Source organism: Panthera onca, chromosome B2 (genome assembly GCF_046562875.1).
Source record: "Panthera onca isolate mPanOnc1 chromosome B2, mPanOnc1 haplotype 2, whole genome shotgun sequence".
NCBI classification, from domain to species: domain Eukaryota; kingdom Metazoa; phylum Chordata; class Mammalia; order Carnivora; family Felidae; genus Panthera; species Panthera onca.
Genome location: NC_138343.1, coordinates 104424469 through 104446740, shown reverse-complemented (window position 1 = coordinate 104446740; position 22272 = coordinate 104424469). Strand labels below are relative to the sequence as shown.

The 22272-nt window shown below is 40.6% G+C and overlaps 1 protein-coding gene across 5 annotated transcripts in view; it reads right to left on the bottom strand.

Moving 5' to 3' along the window:
- Positions 1-10858: 10858 nt before the first annotated feature.
- DSE (dermatan sulfate epimerase) overlaps positions 10859-22272 on the bottom strand; it is an 81160-nt gene continuing 69746 nt past the window's right edge. For all 5 annotated transcript variants that reach the window (XM_060616457.3, XM_060616458.3, XM_060616456.3 and 2 more), the window contains 3 exons: positions 18465-18704; positions 15883-16090; positions 10859-13534 (listed from right to left, as the gene is read on the bottom strand). In XM_060616457.3, coding sequence (XP_060472440.2) covers positions 11782-13534; positions 15883-16090; positions 18465-18704 — 2201 coding nt within the window. In that variant the 3' untranslated portion in view covers positions 10859-11781. The remainder of the gene's footprint in view (positions 13535-15882; positions 16091-18464; positions 18705-22272) is intronic.

Sequence of the window (22272 nt, the reverse complement as noted above, 5' to 3'; positions counted from 1 at the left end):
CCCAAGTCTATCTTATTTTTTAAAGTCTACTTTGACAAAAACAAAAACAAAAACAAACAAACAAAAAAAAACCCTTTTGTTGCTGTTTTCAGTTTCACAAGATTAAAGGTAGAAACTGCAGTGACACTTTAGTAGTTTTCACATAATTATGCTCATAACTCAATTAATAGTTTAAATTGTTACAATGAGGCATTTTGAACATTTCAAGTATTAGAAGCAAATATTAAAATATTGTTTTACCTTTTTGATTTATTTTGAGAGAGAGAGACAGAGAGAGAGGGAGAGAGAGAGAGAGAGAGAGAGAGAGAGAGAGAATGAATCCCAAGCAGGCTCCTCACTGTCAGCACAGAGCCCCATATGGGGCCTGAACTCACGAACCGCACAAGATCATGACCTGAGCCAAAATCAAGAGTTGCCATTTAAATGATGAGCCACCCAGGTGCCCCAAAACATTGTTGTATTTTGAGGTTCATAAAATAGTCCATAATGATTTCTGTGCATCTCTAGTCCCATTTCTTAACTTTGCTGAGCCTAGCTTCCTAATTTATAAGATGGGGCTATAGCTTATATCTTCCTTACATCCTTACCGAAGTGGTGTGCAGATGTCTGCAAAATTCCTGCTCTACAGGTCTCAGTAAGATGGCTATTATTATCACTGCTCGCCCATATGCTTTAACATAGTAATGGTGTAAACATGGAGAGGACAGTGTTTTCATGAATTGTGGGCTCTTTATATCCTATTTAAAAATTTTTTTTTCAAATGATTATTTATTTGAGAGAGAGCGAGAGAGAGAGCAGAGGAGGGGCAGAGAGGGAGACACAGAATCCAAAGCGGGCTCCAGGCTCTGAGCTGTCAGCACAGAGCCCGACATGGGGCTCAAAACCACGAACCGTGAGATCATGACCTGAGCCGAAGGCGGACACTGAACCGACTGAGCCACCCAGGCGCCCCTCTTTATATCTTATTTTAAAAACAAGACTTATTTTACAGAATTATCAAATGCCCTTTCATTCCCTATTTCTTCCCCTGGCATCCAAATTATTTTTTTAAATAAAAAAATGACCTCTCCTAAGCAGTAAATTCACAAAGGTCCTCTCATCATCTATAAGACTTTTAAAACATCCACTAAGCAACACAGAAACTCTATTTAGAAGTAGAGAAAACATGCAGTAACTTATATGAGCTCCTCCGCTTGCCAGTTTTCTCCAGGAAGTCCGATGTTCTCCTAGGTGCCCTGGCGTGACTCTCCACGCGTGTAGGTGTGGCTGCAAAGCCAGCTGAATAATCAACCCTCCTGGCCACACTGCCTGCCCACATCCCCTGCACCCACACCACATTGTCCTGTGTTCTCTAGGAAGTCAGCTGTGCTGGCGTCGCCTTGCTTGCTGCATTGCACAATGTCGTGAACTCAAAAGGCATTCTCCTGGGCAATTCCTGAAGCTTAGCAACACTCTGTTGATTACTGGTGGTTTACAACATCCCACACAAATGGTGTGTTATTTTAAGTCGTGCTTTGGCATCTGGGCTTTCTATCCCACTTGGGACCACCACATGTATTACAGCCATAGCGCAGCAGTTCACATCTGTCTTTCTCATGTGGCTTGTCCTGGAGATTGCATTTTAGAACCACCGCATAACCCAGAGATTTCAACGCTGAAACAGCTCTAGGATCTAGCTGGAGCATCTCTCAGGGCCAAAGTTCACCGCGATGTGGGAGGTTAGTGACATTAGCTCATTGTACCAGCTGGAGTTCTACATGTTAAGGTCTTCTGAGACTACGTTCCATTCATGTATTCCGTCAGTCAGTTCGTCAGATATTGTTTGAATACCATGGATGTGCCAGGCACTGTGTAAGAATCATGCATATACAATGAGCAGGAGGGGCACCTGGGTGGCTCAGCTGGTTGAACATCTGCTTCTTGATTTCAGCTCAGGTCATGATCCCAGGGTCGTGGGATTGAGCCCTGTGTTGGGCTCCCTGCTCAGCATGGGGCCCACTTGAGATTCTTTCTCTCTCTCCTTCTCTCTTTCCCTCTGCCCCTCTCCCCTGCCCCTCCTCTCTCTCTCTCTTTCAAAATAAAAAATAAATAAAAATTAAAAAATAAAAACCACAATGAGCAGGAGACCTAATCGCTGCCCTCAAGGTTTGTAGTATAGTGGGGAAGTCAGAGTAGTGATTTTCATGTTCTCTTTATGTCTTCTAAGTGTGAGGTACCCAAGGGCAATTTTCAGTAATAGTGATGTTTTCAGTTGTTATTTCAATTTATAGTTCAACTTTGATAAAAAGTTCTATGAATTCATCTTTCAAAATAATCACATTTTCCTTCCTTCAGTCCTTTTTGTATAAGGAACAGAGCTTTAAATATATACAGTGCTCCAAGAATTATCCTCAGAACTCGAATAAATGGCATGGATACGCTTTGTCACTAAAACAGATTCCTTAGAGAGTGGGGCGAGGGAACTAAGGAATCAAGATTATCTGCATAGGAAGGCAATAAATGAGAATTTCCTGTATTTTACCTGTGGTCTCTTACCCTGGACAAAATTAAAAAGTGGTAAACAACAAATGCTAAAAAGTGAAAAGGAGAAAAGACTGCTAGTATGTCCCCTTCACAGAGAAGGGTAATTCCAATATCCTGTTCTTACACTTTCTTTGAAAGGAAAAGAAGGTGCCTAAACCATTGGAAACTTTTTTTATTCAGAAAATAATTCCTAAATATATACTAAAATCACTTCTCCTTGTTTAATTTGGAAAGTGTGAGCTGACTGAAATGTTTTTAGAAGCTCTTGCCTTAAGAAAATCCACCTTGGGGCGCCTGGGTGGCTCAGTCAGTTAAGCAACCGACTTCGGCTCAGGTCATGATCTCGCAGTCCGTGAGTTCGAGCCCGGCGTCGGGCTCTGTGCTGACAGCTCAGAGCCTGGAGCCTGTTTCAGATTCTGTGTCTCCCTCTTTCTGACCCTCCCCCATTCATGCTCTGTCTCTCTCTGTCTCAAAAATAAATAAACGTTAAAAAAAAAAATCCACCTTAAACCAAAGCTTCAAAAGCCCACCCCCAATCATTCGTGTTTCCTTTGGGGCTCACCATTAAAGTCACATGATCCTTCCATGACAAAGTTGCCCTATAACTTCCAGAGACAGCAGGAGGAGGAAGGGGCACCTCTAGTTTTCCCATTTAGAAGGTATTTCAACTGCCTACATTAATCCAAATGCCCATACAATTGGTACTATTTAAAAAATTAAGGGGAGAAATTTAAAAATTAAGGGGAGAGAAGGGGCATCTCCTCTACCCCACTGTCTAATGTTTTTAAATTTTTTTAATGTTTATTTATTTTTGAAAGAGAGAGAGAGAGCAAGCAGGGGAGGGGCAGAGAGAGGGAGACACCGAATCCAAAGCAGGCTTCAGGCTCTGAGCTGTCAGCACAGAGCCCGACGCGGGGCTCGAACTCACAAGCTGTGAGATCATGACCTGAGCCAAGGTTGGAAGCTTAACCGGCTGAGCCACCCAGGCACCCATCACTGTCTAATTTTTTAGTCTTGTTTTCCACTACCCTCCATCGTACACCCTCTACCCCAGCCACATCAATCTATGTGGAGTCACTGAAACAGGCAGGCTGAAAATAGAGGTGGCAGGAAGACTTGGACAATTTCCGAAGCTTATTAAGGGACAGTCAAGAGGATCGGAGCAGAGGTGTGCCAGGCAACTGCGCTCTTCTACAGTAAATGGGACGCAGAGACACATACATCCTGAGGGCCCCTGGACTTATCATCTTTTGACCTATCCTTCCACAAAATATATATCCCTTTGGTCACATGTTTTGCCTGTGAGCTGGATCTTAAATATTCCCTCTCTAGACTTAAAGAGCAAATTATCTCCTACCTATGGAAGGACTGCAAAAAACTTCCTATCTCTTCCCTATTGGGTCCATCCCGTGTTGAAGCTAAAGCTGTCTTTCTAAAATGCAAATCTGTGAGGTGTCTGGGTGGCTCAGTCGGTTGAGTGTACAACTTCAGCTCAGGTCATGATCTCACAGTCCGTGGGTTCAAGCCCTGCATTGGGCTCTGTGCTGACAGTTCAGAGCCTACAGCCTGCTTCTGATTCTGTCTCCTTCTTTCTCTGCCCCTCTCCTGCCCATGCTCTGTCTCTTTCTGTCTCTCAAAAAATAATAAATAAATGCTCAAAAAATTTAATGAAAATAAAATGCAAATCTGTCTATTTAAAAAGAAAATCTTTCAATGGTTCTCCATTGCTTGCAGTGATTTCCAACTAGAGGGAAAACTTCCACTAGAGGGAACGGATGGGAAATGGGGCATATGAGCACCACTTCAAGGATTTTTCAAAACCTCACACACACACACATGCATGGATGTGTGCTATCATTACCTCCCTTCCTTCAAGTCCCCTTAGTCACCCTATCCACACATCCCACCTGGTGAAAATTACTGCCATGTTGGTTCAGTAATAGGCATTGTTTGTATCCCTCAGTTATGCTGAAGCATAAGAAAGGTTGAGGAGCCCTCACTGCAGAATGAAGTCCAAATTCCTTAACATGCCATACAAAGTCCTCTTTACTTCTTTATTTTTTCAAAGTCCACTTTAATATTCTCCCGGCTTTCCATTCCAGTCTCATCTTCAACCACTCCCCATTTCATGCCCTATGAGCCAACCACATCAATCTGGGTCAATTCTTGAAGAAGTCTTGGTTTTTCATACATCTGTTTATGCTATTCCACTTACCAAGAATGCGTTTCTCCCCTTATACAGCTAGGGATTTTCCATTTAACCTTCAAAAAGATATCAACAACTGAGGCGCCTGAGCGGCTTAGTCAGTTAGGCGTCTGACTCGTGATTTTGGCTCAGGTCGTGATCTCATGGTTCATGGGATCAAGCCCCACGTCTGGCTCTGTGCTGACAGCATGGAGCCGGCTTGGGATTCTCTCTCTCTCCCTCTCTCTCTGACCCTCCCCCACTCTCTCTCTCTCTCTCAAAATAAATAAACTTAAAAAAAAAAGGCACCAACAACTCTATCTACAGCCACAGCCTCTTCCTGGATTCTAGGACCATTTGGGTGTCTAGAAAATACACAAGCTCCTGGACTCACCTCTCCCTGGTTATTTCTCCTGCAGCTGGCCACATATCCCACTGACTTCTCCCCCTCAAAATCCAAGGCTTTGCTACAATCCATGAGGGAATGTATAATCAGATCTTGCTTCCCAATATTCTCCCCTTTCCCATTCTGCTCCAGCCACACTGGCCTCCTGTTCTTGAAACACATCAAACACATAGTGACCTCAGGGCCTTTGTAACTTCTGTGCCATCTGGAACACACTTCTCCTAGAAATCTTCCTTTCTTTCAAGTGTCTGCTCATATGTATCACACATGAAACCACTTTTTATAGAATAGTACTAGCTCACCATCACTTTACATCCCTTCCCATTATTCTCCATAATGCTTACCCTACTTGACATATTATATTTTTATTGTGGTTGTTACTTGCCTCTCCCACTCACCCACTCATATCAGAACATAAACTACCCAAGGACCAGGTTCTATTTTGTTGTTCTCTACCAAATTTCTAGCTCCTAAAACAGTACCTGGAACATAGTAGGTGCTCAGTAAAAGTGTGCTGTTGTCATTCTTACTTACCAACTCTCTTAAAAAGTGATATGGTGCTTCCAGTTAAACATACTGGGTTCAATATCAATTTATATCTGTTTCTTCCTGAGACTCCACTAAACTGACAGTAAAAGGATTTTAAAAATGAAAAGGAGAACGGGAGTGGGGACATCAATGGAGCCTACCCTGACCACCCTATTTAAAATTACACCCTTCCCTTCTCAGTCTCAATTACATCCTCCAGCACCTATCATCCTTTAATAGGCTATGTAATTCACTTATAAATTATGCTAATTTGTCAGACCTATCCCTAGAACATAAGCAACAAGAAGGCAGAATCTTTGTTTCACTAATGTAATATTCTAAGTAATAGAACAGTGCCTTGCACTAAGTGGGTTCTCAAAAAAATAAATAAAAAATAAAAAATAATATATATATATATATATATATATATATATATATATATATTTGTAGAATGAATGAATGAAAAATGGAATAAGACTGTGGAAGCTGAGAGAAGATGGATGGATGGTAACTAAAGAGGAGGCTGGAATCCAAGCAAGCAAGAGAATGAGGTTGTCAACAGAAATAAGCCAGTTTGCTCTGCAGCACTGCAAGGAGGCTCAGGAATTGGCAGGAGGCACCCCTGATTGGGGGGGTGGGGGGGAGAAATGCAGTTGGAAGTGGAAAATCCAACCACAGAGCAGGCAGAGGCACGCTTGGACTCCAGCGGAAGATGAGGCTTTGCCTCTCCAGAGAGACTGAGAAGAGGGATTCTGAATTAAAGACACAACACAGCTGAGAGTGGAGATGCTGAGCTTAATCAGAGAATAAGTGAGACTTCTAGCTCCCTTCCTCCATGACCTTGAGAACACAGGCAGTTAGGTTTATTAAGCGCTTCCTCCCCCCAGCATCCCTCCGCTCAGCATCCCTCCGCTGAAGTAACCAGGGAGGAGAGTGGAGACTTTGCTGAAAATTGCTCTGTCGAGGAGAAAACTCAGTAACATTTGGGAAGTCATGGAGCTACGCCATCACAATTTTGAGGAAAAGTTATTTCCAACCTACAGTAGTTGTTGGCCAAGTGATTGATCAAAAGGAGAGAATAAAAATTTTTTTCAGATATGCAAAGGGGCAAGATATTTACCACTCACGTGTTCTTCCTCAGAAATCTCAGGGAGGAGGGGCAACTGGGTGGCTCAGTCAGTTAAGCATCAACTTCAGCTCAGGTCATGATCTTGTGGTCCTTGGGTTCGAGCCCCACACCAGGCTCTGTGCTGACAGCTCAGAGCCTGGACCCTGCTTCTGATTCTGTGTCTCCCTCTCTCTCTGTCCCATCCCCACTTATGCTCTGGCTTTTGCTCTATCTCTCAATTCTCAAAAATGAATGTTAAAAAAAGATATTAATGAAGAAAAAGGAAGCATGAAGTTCAAGCAGCAGAAGATCTACACAGAAAAAGGCACACAGAATCCTCAGAATGATGGAGAAAAGAGATCTGAGCACAACTAACATGTAAGGAGGGCTGGTCCCAAGAACACAAAGGGCTATCCGATTACATAGAGGTGACTGAACATTGAGGGAGGAGAGTCCCACTCCTATTGGAAAAACTGGGAGATGAAATGAAATTGCTTGACAACTAAGCAAATGGAAAAAAGAAATAGTCATTAACCTTGGGGAAACCAAAGTTCTACATGGAAAGAAGCAAGATAGTGCTCTACATGGCTAACCCGCAGGTCCTACTTATCATGGTGGTAAGTATGGAAATGCTGAATGGTGACTTAACCAAAAATTATGATAGCTCTGTTAGAAGGTTGGGGGTGAATGAAACAAGTGTGAAGAGAGAGGAGATGGACAAGGGAGCTAAATCCTCTTCTTCACTGGTAAGAAGTTTTAGACCTTATCATAAACAAGGACATAACGGACACAACAGCTAAGACAATCAGAAATTAGTTACTTCTGGAAAGCATGAACCTAGAGTGAAAAACGAGTGGGCAGGATGTGTTTAAAATTACATGCCTTTTGAGGCACCTGGATGGCTCAGCTGATTAAGAGTCTGCCTTTTTTTTTTTTTTTAATTTTTAAAAAATGTTTATTTATTTAGGGAGAGAGAGAACACGTGTGGGGGAGGGGCAGAGACAGAAAGGAGAGATTCCCAAGCAGGCTCCTTACTGTCAGTGCAGAAGAGCCTGACACAGGGCTGGATCTCACGAACTGTAAGATCATGACTTGAGCTGAAATCAAGAGTCAGACGCTTAACCGATTGAGCCACCCAGGCTCCCCTAAGTGTCCAAGTCTTGATTTCAGCTCAGATCATGGTCTCATGATTCATGAGATCAAGCTCTGTGTTGGGCTCTACACTGACAGTTTGGAGCCTGCTTGGGATTCTTCCTCTCCATCTCTCCCTGCCCCTCCCCCTCTTGTGCTTTTCTGCACTCTCTCAAAATAAACATTTAAAAATAAATAAAAATGCAAGCCTCTTAGTACTATTTTACCTTTTTAATCATGTATGTTTATAACTTGGGGAAAAAATCTAAAACTGAAAAAGAAACCCCCAAAAACCTCTTTCCCCAAAAGAGAGGGAAACTATACAGCCCAGAAGAACAAGAAAGTCACAGTGCAACTTCGACCTTTGTTCTTCAAGTGGTGATGTGTCTGAACCTGTTAAAATAGAGGACCGAAAATTAACTATTTAGACTATGGAGTGGATTGCATGATTCCTTGCAGTCATTTCCTGAGAAATGTCAGCAGTTCATCTGTGTTACAGCATAAAGCAAATAGCTGAAACACTGCTGGGAAAGTATTTATCTTTGCCAGTAAGCTAAACAAGCTGCAGAAACTGACCTCTTCTCAATGTGATCCTAAAGACGGGAGAATCAAGCCAATGGACTTTGCCAACGGAAATGGAATGAGCGCAGGAATAAGCATGACAGGAAGTGAGAGAGAGGAAAGCCCCTTTGCTGAAGACTGTTTCCCCACCTGTAGAATTTGGAGGCACAATCAGATCATCTCAAGTCCCTTTTTTAGCACTGAAGTACAAGTGAGACCTTTGCATGCACCTCCCTAACCTCTTTCATTTCCTGAATTAACTAATTGTCTATGGCATAGATGACCATATGTCCTAGTGTTCCCAGAACAGTCTTGGTTTATATCTGTAGTTTGCTCTTCCTTTAACTCTCCAAAGTGCCTAGTTCAGATGATAAATTACATGGGCCTATTCCCCATCATCATATCCATTTTAATCTTGTTTATATTTCTAAGGAAAAACATGAATGTAGTTTTTAACTTACAAATACAACATTTCACAACTTGCTTTCTCTGAAAAATTTGGAGAAATCTCAAATTCCTTTGTGGGCAGTTTTGTAAACTATCAAGATTTTTTTTTTAACAGATTAAATCATAATGTAAATTTTTCTTTCAAAAAAGCATTCAGTGTGCATGATATTCTGTTAAAACTATCAAACTTAGGACATTTGCTACTTCTTTAAAATCATGACTAAATATTCGTGGAAGAATTAATTCAATATTCTAGGCAATACAATAAGTTTTAATCATTAAAACAGTTCCAGAACAAGGCCTGCCACCGACTTTATTAACAATTATAACAATGATCTCAAAAGAATGTTCTTAGTAGATACGTCTCATCCATCTTCATGGCTGTTTGTAAGCTAATCAGTTAACAACCAGGGAATATGCATGTCCCTTCCACTGCACAAAATGTGTATGCTATTAATTCCCAAACTTTTTTTAAGGTTAAGGCTAGAGTCCTGCCAATCCCCTGAAAAACAGCTTATATTATTCAGTGAACTTGAAATACTCCTTTCAGTGAGCAGCCCTGAAACAGATTCCATAATTGATTACTCTGTTACAAGGGAGATTTAACATTGCTTGGTTTTCTGGGACAAAGAGTTGCTTAGTTTTATTCAAATATGCACCATCCCTGATATAAAACATGTCTCACTATAAAGAGCTGTGATTTGTTTCAGCATTTTCTTTTTTACTTAACCACTTAAGACACTGCCTCTGGAAGTTTCTTTTAAGTGAAATATGAGGTCCAATTAGAAGGGGAAAAAAACCCAGTTAATGAATTTTGCTTCAAGGATGCATGATTACCATATTTTAAAAAATTGCTTAAAAAATGAGCTAATGTGTTAGACTGGGCCATGCTATGATGACTAATTCACTGTCTGCCCTAACCTAACGAAAACAAAAGGAGAGCTGAATCTGGCACTCACTTGTGCTTTTAATCGGTATTAGAAAGTATGCCTTGAGTTTTTGGATCTGAGATCAGGTTTGCTTGGTAGCCTCAAAGAGCAATTTTCCCTTTTTTTTTTCTTCCTAAATTTGCTTTTGATCATTTCAGACAATTCATCCTTTTGAATGAAAAACAGAAGAGAGGAATCTTGAATGAGGTTAAGTAAACGGAGAAACTGTCACATAAAGCAAGTTTAAATCCCAGTAACAGCATCCATGCAGGACAAACGGAAGCATTATTCTTTTGAAAACATTATTCTTTTAAACAGTGTGTAATGACATCCTCCCTAGAGACTTCTTCCATGAAAGAAGGAAAAATACTTCCTCAGAAGTCATTTTCTAATTCCAAGTGTAATGAGTGAAGCACAGTTAAAAGTTAAAACCTGGGTTTACTTTACGTAAGAAGGCTCAAAATTGAACCGCAAAAAAGGTGATTCTAAGAGTTTCTCCATTTCCTTGTTTTCTGTTACTTACTGATATGTCCATGAACAAAAGGGACAAGTAAAAAGACTGCCATTACTATTTTAAACCTACAAATCAGTGCATGCGTTCTTACTGTAAACTTTGAGCTAAGCATATTTTCTGTTTTCAAGGAGGAAATCTGCAAGACTCAACTATGTGGAACGTCAGATAATTTACTCTTAACTTCCCTGGAAGTAGATAATTTTCTTATGCTGAAATATAAACTGTGGAATATGTTTCAAGTACTCTGTGCTCCTGTTACCACCTGAGAACTTAACTAAAATAACTATAGCAAGTTTATGTTTTTAAGTTTGGTATTTAAGTATCAGAAGTTGGCTTTTGTTCCAAATGTTTAAAATAGGATTAGACAACAAAAAAGGTACGTAGCAGAGAAAGTACTTCTTTCAATTCAAACACTACTTTATAAGTTTAAGTGATGCATGGTCCAAATAAACAGCTCTCTTCAAAGATTTCAAAACTGTTGCACACACATTTAATGTAATCCAACAATGAAGAAAGACACTATAGATAAATCATAATTATGATGTTTATTTAGCAAAATAAACTTAAAGTTTTCTATTAAAAAAACATAAGAATCATATCCAAACTTTAGCTTCCCCCATCTTCTTTGGTATTGAAATCAATGTTCGGTGTATAAAATATTTTATTCTGAAGTTGAGTCACTGGGTCTATAACAGTTTTCCATATAAGGAAAATAGAAAATTAAATTGCCTGTAACTGTCTTATTTATTGAACAACCAATGGATGCATTATGTGTGTGCAGAGACCAACATCAAGGAAACATTCATTCACTGATGTGTTTTCTACAGAAAAACATATTTCAATTTTTTAATGATCATCTGTCATCATTTTATTATGCTGTCCGAATAGTAATCCGATATGCAGATCCTGCTGTCACTTCACTGATGAACTACCCTCCAAGGAAGTGAACACTGCCATCCCAGGACTTAGCAATACTTATTTTTCAACATGATTCCACCATTAAAATTTTTCTGAATTTCTCATTATTGTGGGCTTCCGCCTTTGCCATAAAATAGTATGTGGAAACTGCTAAACATCATTAAATTAATATTAATAAAACCCAACTCTATCTAAATCTTTTTATCTCAAGAAAAAATATTACTTAAAATCAGACTTGTTGTTTCTTCTAAGGGTAGTATTATATGCATTGCTAAATTAGCCAAGCCAGTTACTTCCAGAAACACCATGGGACAACCAAGCTACTCTTCTTCCTCTGATAAACCTTTGCCTTTCCAATTCCGATTTCTCCATATCCCTGCTTTCTTGTATGAAAAAATCTTCCCCTTAATTTGTTAAAATGAATCTGAGATAAAAAGTCCAGTAACAAACTAGGGCAATTTTTATTTTATTTTTTTTTTTTGCATAGACTCTTGTCACCACACAACGATCTGACAACGCATGGCTTTAGCGCTAACACTGTGACTGGGAACAGGACGAGTACAACCACAGTAAAATACAGCTGTCTATGAGAAGGACTGCGTAAAGGCATCTTTGGCCATGCAGGCTCTGGGCCCTCTGGAAATAAGTCAGCTGCATTGCCAACATGACAAAGAAAATAGCGATGTTCAGGATCAGGAATAGTTTGGTGTACGAAGCGGAAGGGGCTCTGCTGCGAGTTGTCATCATCCGCGTCTGTCCAAACCGGCCTTTCATCAAGCCCCCGTTTTTGTGTTTCTCATACGTTACATCTGCAAAATCTAAAAGGTCTTTCATCTCTTCATCTTCATCTATGGGCAGTTCTTTCTGTGCTAGAATCTGAGCTTTCTGTCGAATCTTTTTTTCATTGACCTCAATCTGTGCAAAAATATCAGGGACCGCGTCCACAAATTTGTAGCGTTTGCCTGCCCTTCGGTTTTTCTTTGACTTGCTCTGCTGCTGCTGCTGCTGCTGTGATATGGCAAAAATCCTATCAATGGCCTCCTCCGTCTGCCTCTTGTCTGAAAATCTCAGCAGGCGCTCAGCGGTCTTCCTAAAGCTAGCTGTGTTCCGGACTCGGGACAGGATCTGCTTCTCCAGCTGCTGGAACACTGGCTTAAAATGCTGCAGGTTCTGTTCCACAATAGCAGCGTAGTCCTTCACCTCGGGCACAGTGGTGCTCTTGCTGGCTGAACTCCGGTCGAACAGAATTTTCTGACGATCTGCAATGACCTGTGCAAAGGCAGACTGTCCCGTGGTCTCTCCTGTCCAAAGGTAAGTGGCGTAGGCATGCTGGCTGGTGGCTACGAACACATCCAGTTGCTGGGAGTCCCCGTGGATGCTGAAACTCTGAACATCTACAGACGGCCCTATAAAGAGGTAAGCGGTCCTGGTGATGGGACTCCGGAGGTGCATGGTGACATTCACGTAGTTTGTCCCGTTGTAGGGATAGCCCCGAGGGTATGTCACTGAAGCAAAGGTTGCTTTCTCACTGTAGCCGGTATCATCCATCCAGTACATTTTGTACAGACCATCCCGTTGCCTGATAAAAGCCCCGTGGACCCCATCTACCACTGTTTCCTCAAAGGGAACATCCACATTGTGGAAGAAGCTTGCAGCGGTCTCCAAGGGGCTGTCCTCTCCCAGGTGTATTTGGTCCACGAGGAGAAGGAGCTGTGGATGAAGGAGGATCAGATTCCTCTGCACGCTCCTCAGATTAAGCTGGGGGTTATAAGCTCCCACACCTTCCCCTCGGATGAAAACCACTCCATTTTTCTCCACTGCTGCAACCACTCTCCCCTGGCAGCTGGCGGCCAGGTCATGCTTGTATTTAGACCATTTTGATGAGCAGTCTTCCGTGACCTGACCCTCCCAGGGAGAAAAGCAGCTCTTTGACACAGCTGGGGAAAACATCAAAACATTGTTGAAGAAGGTGTACTTTGGCCCATAGAGAGCCTCAGTGATGAAAGGCACACCATTGGGAGCAAAAGTAAATGAGTTTTGATCAGGATGCTCGTGCCCGGCATTAAAATTTCTCCATCCTTTGATCCAATCTTTGTATTTGTTTCTGTGGACAATGTCATATATTGCACGGCCCCCCAGTTTTCCTGACTTGAAGGAAAGAAACGATCTATTGATTTCTGCAGGCAGGGCACTTCCGTAAGTCACAACACCCCAGTCTTCAAAATAATGCAACGTAGGGGTGCCAAAATCCGGAGGAGGAACAGATTTCAAGCTGGCATCATACCTGAAAGGATTCATTTTTAAACAATGAAATGGGTTTCTGGTGGAAGTTAAAATAACACATCAGGACTGTGATGCCACTTTGTGACGTGGCTCGAGGAAACAACACAACGCTCCCCAGAGGGCCGGCAGTGTATTCTGTATTCGGGACATTTCCGGAAACACCCGTGGATAAGCATGCACAGGGGAGCACCCTTGCTGAATGGGAGAGGAGTACTTCACACCGTGGGATCCTCGGGTTTGAGCCTGAAATGGCTGCTGCTGTTCATACTACAGGGACGTTCTTCACGTAACGATTTCAGAACCGCCATCCAAATGACCAGGGCTCACAGAATTAAGTTCCCATCTAAACAAGTCCAGGGGTGCCTATTCTAGAGAACCCCGTGTTAGGATCTAGACTCTAACAAGCCTCAAGTTGTTAGGAAGTACTGTTCTGTCATGGCTGATATTACTGAAAGTTTGGTAGAGTACTTTCACCCTCTAAAAAAATAGATTTAAATAGAATTGAATTTCACACACTAGATAAAATTTACTACCAATACCACACGTAAGAATGTAAGTGGATGACAGGCGCCTGGGTGGCGCAGCAGGTTAAGTATCTGACTCTGGATCTCAGCTCAGGTCATGATCTTGTGGTTCACGAGTTCGATCCCCACATCGGGCTCTGTGCTGATGGGGTGGAGCCTGCTTAGGATTCTGTCTTTCCTTCTCTCTGCCCCTCCTCCGCTTCTGTGTACTCTCTCTCAAAATAAATAAATAAACTTAAAAAAAAAAAAAAACGAATGCAAGTGGATGAAATTCAAGAAACTATTAATACCAGGAGATTTATAATTGTGGCTACTAGTGCCTACCTGGACCCACAGGTTTTGTTTTAATCTGCAGATGATGTCATGCATTTTGGACAATAAATGGCCTCTCGTTTTTTTATTTATGACAATGCTTATTGTCAAATTTATACAATAATTAACATTAAACTTTCACAGTGATTAAGAACACAGGTTTGTGGCTCAGAGAGGTCCCCAAAGTAATCATAAACAAGACTGTTTGCTTTTGATGATTTGAGATAACATTTCTGACAGGTCTGGATGATTTACTGCTCAAGGGAAGAAAGGCAGGCCTAGATTATTAGCTCTTAGATATTTTTCTCTGAAATGAATCAATCACCAATGGTAGAGTTAATCTTACTGGCGTTTGGTTTTGGCCGTTTTGTCTCTTGTTCTAGAATCTCAGGCCATCAGAAATTGTGTCTCTTTTTAGGTCTAGTTAATAATGTTGACTTAATTATTGTGATTTAAAAAATCCAGATACAAGGCAAACTGGTAATACTTCTCTGACTTTGGTCACTTTGCATATTCCTATAAATGGCAGAATTTGAACCAAGTGAGATTTAGCATTAATCTGACTCCTAGAGTCAGCTTTATAGGGCTCTCCTGGTCATATATTTAGGGTAAGTGAAATCACATCAAATTACTATTTTATCTGTGACAACAGTCTTTTAAAATGCTGGTTAAAGGATAACCAGTTTTAACTTTATTAATGTCTTTGTCCTCTCTTAATTTTTTAAATTAAAAAAAAAATAATGAAGAGAAGTAGAGCAAACCACAGAAGCTTATCTTGGAGTTGAAAACACATTTCAATAGCTCGAAAAGACATCAAGGATTAATGATTAACCAGTTCCCTGTAATTTTTATTTTAACTTATTGGATGCCAACAATATACTTGGCAGAACTTTAAACAGGAGGCCCTGGCTTCTCTTTCTGGGCTTAAAAGATTAAGGCAAAAAAAATTACATGGTTCTTTTATTATCAAAGTGAAACTGTCAAATACTGTCAAACACTTTTAAATAGTTTTGAAAATTTAGTAACAGCTTTGCTATTAGAAGATTATAATGCTCCATTTACTAAAACAAAACATTTTACTACCTTTATTTATTTATTTCTTTGGTGTGATTGTCGGAGTAAATCCCAGTCTAAATTTTGTACTTTTCTCTTTATATGATTTCAAAAATGATGGAAATCAAAACATGCACATCTATTAAATATGTGAGCCTAAGACATCTCCCAGTGTGAGAAAATCAAAAACCGCAAACAGTGATGAGATCTTACATGTAAGGAACTGTTTCTAAATGTTTCTAGCAGTGTCAAAGGCTGTGATATGAATTGAAGCTGCAAGGCGGGAGGGGGCATGGAGAAAGGGTTACAAAGTACTTTAGACAGTTGTTCTTTTTAATTGCAATAAACTAGCACCCTGTATCCCCAGGGCCCAATTCCCCCCTCCCGGCCCCCGTAGACAGCCCCACGTGTCATAGCACAATCCCCCCCCTCCCCGCCCCCCTAGACCCACGTGTCATACCAGAGAAATTCTGTGTGAAGAGTGCACCAACGCTGGCCTTTGGATGGTGTTCCTGGACCTTCCACCACACGGTTCCTCCTGATTTGGTCAGCCAGCCAGTTACCACTGCCATTACGCATGACAAATTTATCCAGGAACACTAATTGGCTTTCTGGACCATAAAACCAGTTGTAATTGGAGTCTGCAATAGCCACAGTTCTTTGAAACCCTGGGGTAAGAGGTTTGACAGAATTAAGATAAATGTAAAACTGCATACTCCCATGAAGATCTAAACAATGATTTTTCAATCCTGGTTGCAAATTAGAATCAATTCTGTATCCCGGATTAAAAAACCAAAAACACAATGTCCAGGCTTTACTCCAGCCCAGTTAATCAGAATCCCTCTGAAGCCCTTCCACAAATCCTGTGTACAAGTTTGTGTCTGTTATGTGGCAGCTTATTATTGGTAACAGAAGTGCCATAGTTCCTAATGCGTATGTATACGGCCCCCTTCCTCATTTTCCAAGTCCATGCTACGTGTAATTATATTTGCGTAGACACACAGGCTATCTATCCTCTGGTGCATGGTGAGCTCCAGAACCTGGAATGAACATCAGCCCTCCTACCAACTCAACCCACGTTCTATGCCAAGATAATGACAGAAGGTGCTTCAATCTTGCATCCAATAAAGTGGAAGTGATAAGGTTTAAGGGAGAAACTCCATTTCTATAGGAAGAAAACAATTCCCATAGAAGAGCCTGCTAATACATACTGCTGGAAGTTAGAAAATGCAAAGATCATACAGGAATAGGTCAGCAAAACAAAAGCAGGTAAGACTGGATATGATCCAGGTGTTCCTGAAGAATGGGAGGCAACTCTGAGCCAGACAGGAATAATCGGTACTAGAACAGACATTGTAGAGGGAACAAAAAGAGAAATGCTGTTGAGAACAGACTGACTTTTAACACACAATCCCTTCTAAAAAGATGCCATGACTGTATTTACATAATTTACAGCTAGTGTTTTCACTTCTACCAGCTTTGTAGATGCTACTGCAAATAAGTCTTATGATAAAATGTGACTTCTGAATCTTCTATTAATCTGTGAATTCCCTGCAAGCAGATGATATGCTTTATTTCTCTTTGAATCCCCTGCCTTGTACAATGCCTGGCATGTAGATGTTTAATAAAGATTTGCTGGATTAATTGGCACAAATACATTAATCTTTCTCTTAGAGGTATTTATACTGTCTTCCAGTTTAGGATGCAGTCAGGGACACAGCTCACAGCAGTGATGTGGCTGGCTGTTAGATCTCAGCTCAAATTACAAAGCAGTGAGACCTCTTCAAGATCCCTTGCTTTAGATGGCCTTTGTTTATCAAGATAAACTACAAAACAGACCTCTCCTCCATCTAAGAATATGCAGTGAAACAATAGGGTTCTGAATGTTAAGTCTCAACTAAACTTTAAGAATCTTAGGGTTCTTTTGCTCTGTAGTGTTTTCTAGATGACTAATCCAATAATGGAAGTACTATTCAGTTCATGTGTAAACAACCAGAGCAAAAGATTTAAAGACTGGATTATTTACTAGAGGTCTAGAATCACCATCTAAAAATTGCATTTCACTGGGGTAAAAAAAATCCCCATCCTGATGAAAATCTACATCCTAAACTTTTTCAAACATCTTAGTCTTGTTTAGAAATGAGAGTTATAAGGCTGTCCTAGAAATGAATGCGTTCTTGAATCAAATACATCTGTTTTTAGAGCCAGTTCTCTTAGAAGCCTAAGCTACATAGCAACACAGAATTTAGAAGTTTTATAGCAATTCATTTTTTTTTTACTTTTCAAATGTTTATTTATTTTTGAGTCACACAGAGAGAGAGAGAGACACAGCATGAGCAGGGGAAGGGCAGAAAGAGAGAGAGAGAGAGAGCGAGAGAGAGACAGAATGCAAAGCAGGCTCTAGGCTCTGAGCTGTCAGCACAGAGTCCAACGTGAGGCTCGAACTCACAGACCGTGAGATCATGACCTGAGCCGAAGTCAGACCTGACTGAGTCACCCAGGTGCCCTTACAGCAATTCATTTTTTTATTTTTTATGTAATTTTTTTCAATAAACTGTTTAAAGAAAACACCAAAGCTCCAGCAAATACATAGGTGTAATCTTTCATTTTGAATATATATATAGTTCGGAAATAAAAAACTAAAAACTAAAAAATGAAAGAGACTCAAGTTATGATCATTCGTCAAGGAAAATTACCATGTAATCATAAATGTTTATATTTTGTGAAGATTCATGAAAAGTAATTTGTATACGTACCCAAGTTTTACATCTACAAAAATAAAAGTACTATGGGGGCTATGAATTGTATCTGATCCATTATGCTCCAAGTTTTAGAGTATGTAAATCACAAATCCTCGCATTAATTCCCCGAATGTTCTGGTGATACATAACTCTTGAATTCTTTATTTTTTTGACAAAAAGTCTAACCTCAGTATGACTCAAACCTCACATTTCTTCTCCTCATCTAGCCCATTTTCATAATCAGAAACAAACATAATTGCTAATGCTTTCCCACTTTCCCACTTCTGATTCCTCACTGTACCTGGTAGGATAGTTCTATACATAAACGCAAAGTGTTGTTTCAGCCATGGGTGGCCAAAGTGGTTGATATCAAAGTGCCTCTGAACGAGAAACATATACTGGAAGAGGGATCGAGTGGTGTAGCTGCCATAGGCAACTCCTTCATAGAGGGAGCCATCCGTCACCTCTCGGAGCAGGACCAGAGACTTCTCCATGATGGTCAGAACTTGTTTGGTCCATAAGTATGCTTCTTGGAGATACCCTGAAGAATGAAAACACACGGATACAATCACTATGGCTCTAATAAAGCATAAACAAAATTTGGCAAAACGATAGCCAAATAAAACCCTCTGAGTCATCTGGCTAGTTTATATTACAAATGGCATTTTGCAAAACTCATTTATCAACATTACAAACAGCATTCTGCTAATCTAGGTTTGGGTCAGGTCCATGATGTGGGTTAAAAAGTTCTTGAATACAAGTCCCTTATTAAATGAAGATAAACCTTGAAATGAGTACTGCTGTTAAATAAACTGAAACCTCATCACATCTAAGATAACTTTATGTCTATATGTAAAGATCTTGTATATTGAGATTTAATTCAATTTTTCTAAATTAAAAAAAAATTTTTTATTTGTTTTTGAGAGAGACAGAGCGTGAGCAGGGGAGGGGCAGAGAGAGAGGGAGACACAGAGTCCGAAGCAGGCTCCAGGCCCTGAGCTGTCAGCACAGAGCCTGACGTGGGGCTCGAACTCACTAAGTGAGAGATCATGACCTGAGTCGAAGTCGGACATTCAACGGACTGAGCCCCTCGGACACTCCTTCAAGTTTTTTAAAAACTACTACTTGAAAATATTTTTGAAGCTTAATACTTCATACAACTTGCACCATTATTTTATAGGATTTTTAATAAGCTGCAAATACGATAAAGCCTAAGCAGATAGTCTTCAGTTTGTCCTGTCATTAAAGACAGTTTCTCATTCTTCATGTGCTTTTAGATTCCAGAGGATCTCAAAAGGCAGCACAGCGGGGTAGAGAGACCATTGGAGTGACAATCTAATGGTAAAAATAATCAACTTGGAGTTCTGAACCTACCTAAAATGAGGTCCAAAATTTGGTTCAAGCACTCAAGCTGTCACATTTTTCAATTTCTGCAACTGAAAATTAAAGGCCTACAAACTTTATAAAATTCTTTTGACTCAAAAATGCTAGTTTTCTATAATTCTTGCAAGGCTAGCATTTTGGTAACAGTAACAACTCACATTTCTAAAACATTTATAATCTCCACAGCACTGAACACAATCTTACTTAATCCTTTTAACAATTCAATTAGGCATTGTTACTCCAAAATTACAGAAAGCTTGCCTTGTGCAAGACCTCTGACACATGACTAAAAGTGAACAGGACTTTGATCTGAACCTAGGTCTTTAGATTTCAGGTTTGTTTTGTTTGCTTATATTTAAAACATAGAACCAGTGAGGATAAAATTAAGCTCATTGCCTCCTGATGTGGATGGAGTTTTGTGGCTTTACCCCCACAGACATGTGTGTGATCACCAGTGCCAAACACTGCCACAGCTTACTACATGTGCTGGGGGTGAGGGCTTCCAGGGGCCCCGGGACCACAGACCCCAGCCTAAATCCAAGGTCCCAGGCTATGCAGGACCGGGCTCCCATCTCATGAGGGCAGCACTGTTCTCAGGCTCAGCTTTGCAGAGGTGACTGTTAATTGTACATTGACACCTCCTATCCAGCTCTATACCTGACATGCCAGTCTTCTGGAGAGTTTTCAGTTTCCATTCTCTAATCATTAGGGTTTAAAATTCCAGGGGTGTCCGGGTGGCTCAGTCAGTTGAGCATCCAACTTCGGCTCAGGTCATGATCTCACAGTTCGAGGACTGCTGGAGCCCCACATCAGGGGCAAAACACGACAGCACGGAGCCTGCTTCGGATTCTCTGTCTCCCTCTCTCTCTGCCCCTCCCCTGCTTGCGTGGTCTCTCTCAAAAATAAATACACATTAAAAAAATAAAAATTCCAGTCATCATCTTTTTCTTCTCCATATCTACCATCTCCAAGTGATGCTTAAAATCAGGCCTGCTAACTGATATCGCATTACCTAGCTTTTCCTCATTTTTTCCTTACAACAACCTTGTTCAGGAGACATGAGGCAATGTCTACCTTTGTAAACTTCAAATCTGTCAATATGAGGCGCTGGGATTGTTATTGATGCTATGCTCTGTGTTTATCTACCATCCATATAGACCTTGCCTGGAATGTACTTCATTATTTTCATTATCCATACACCCTGTCAATCTTTCAAAGTGCTATGAACCTTCTCTAACCCACCTAAAGAAGACTGTTTTCCTGAATTCAAACTTAATACACTCAATTGATATTTAACCATAGCTTCATGGTACCTCTTATTTTATTCTCTGTTGCTATTATAACTATTGCATAATCATTTAAACATTTCACATCTATCTTCTTTGCAACTGATGTGTAAACTGCTTATGTGTGAGCTTGCGGTCCCTGTGCACCGAGTTCAAATTCTCCCACTTTTGAGATTTTATGTGAGTCTGCTGAGAACTACCGATACACTAAGCTACCTAGTCAGTATCTACGAGGCTGGTCTGGAGAACGCGGGATTGTTGAAACAGCCTGTGAGGCAGCCCCTAAAGGTAGTGGGTATGCCAACAAAGCCAGGACTGTAAGCCTGATTATTAACTGAGATGTGCAGGGCCAGAGATTTCACCTCTTCGTCTGTCCAATCATCTCATAAATGTGTACACTGCTGGGGCACCTGAAAGGCTCAGTCGGTTAAGCTTCCGACTTCGGCTCAAGTCACGATCTCACAGTTTGTGAGTTCAAGCCCCGCATCGGGCTCTCTACTATCAGCACAGAGCCCACTTCAGATCCTCTGTCCCCTTCTCCTCTGCCCCTCCCCAGCTGTCTCTCTCTCAAAAATAAACTTAAAAAAAAAAAAAAAAGCGTACACTGCCTATGTGGGGGTTCTGTAAGACTGTATCCCATAGTTCTGAGCAACCAGAACTGTAATCACAAAATAAATGCACAATGAAAACTCCTGCCAGGGGAGAACTACACATTTTGATCCAATCTGAACCAGTATTTTCGATGCCTGCATACTTTCTGGAACAATTTTATCTACCACAAAGAATGAAGAAGTAAGCTCTCTTCCTGCTACTAAAGAACTAAACATTTATATAAAGAAATAACACTATATTGGGCTAAAACCAAGGACCCGGGCTGAGACCTAGCTCATCTTGGGTTCCTTCCACCATTTCATGATGATGTCATTCCACAGGCATTGGGATTTATAAATACTTTGAAGGTTTGCATTTTAATCTTTCATTTTTTAATTAATTAATTAATTTATTTATTTATTTGCATTTTCATCTTTTAAATCTTGTTTGTTTTTGTAAGAGTAGGGGACAAAGGGAGCTAGGATGAAACTCTACCCTCTTAAAGCTTTCCTTAAATTATTATAAATTGAATCTCTATTCCAAGAGAGGCAACAAAATGTAATGGAAAGAGAGTAAACTTTGAGTTTGGCCAGAACTAGGTCCAAATCCCAGCTACCTTATATGGCTAGTGCGATAATTAAATAAAACAGGGAAAAGGATTAGCACGTGTCATATGCTTAGGTAATGTTAGTTTCTTTTCCTCTAAGACTAATTAAAAGTGATGGCTGGTTGGTAAGACAAGGGAGAAAGCTAGACTTGAGGAAATCTGATGTTGGATAATCTACAAAATGCATACTAAATCTCATGGGGAAGTAGTCAAGAGTTCTGTTAGATTTGCCTATTCCAAGT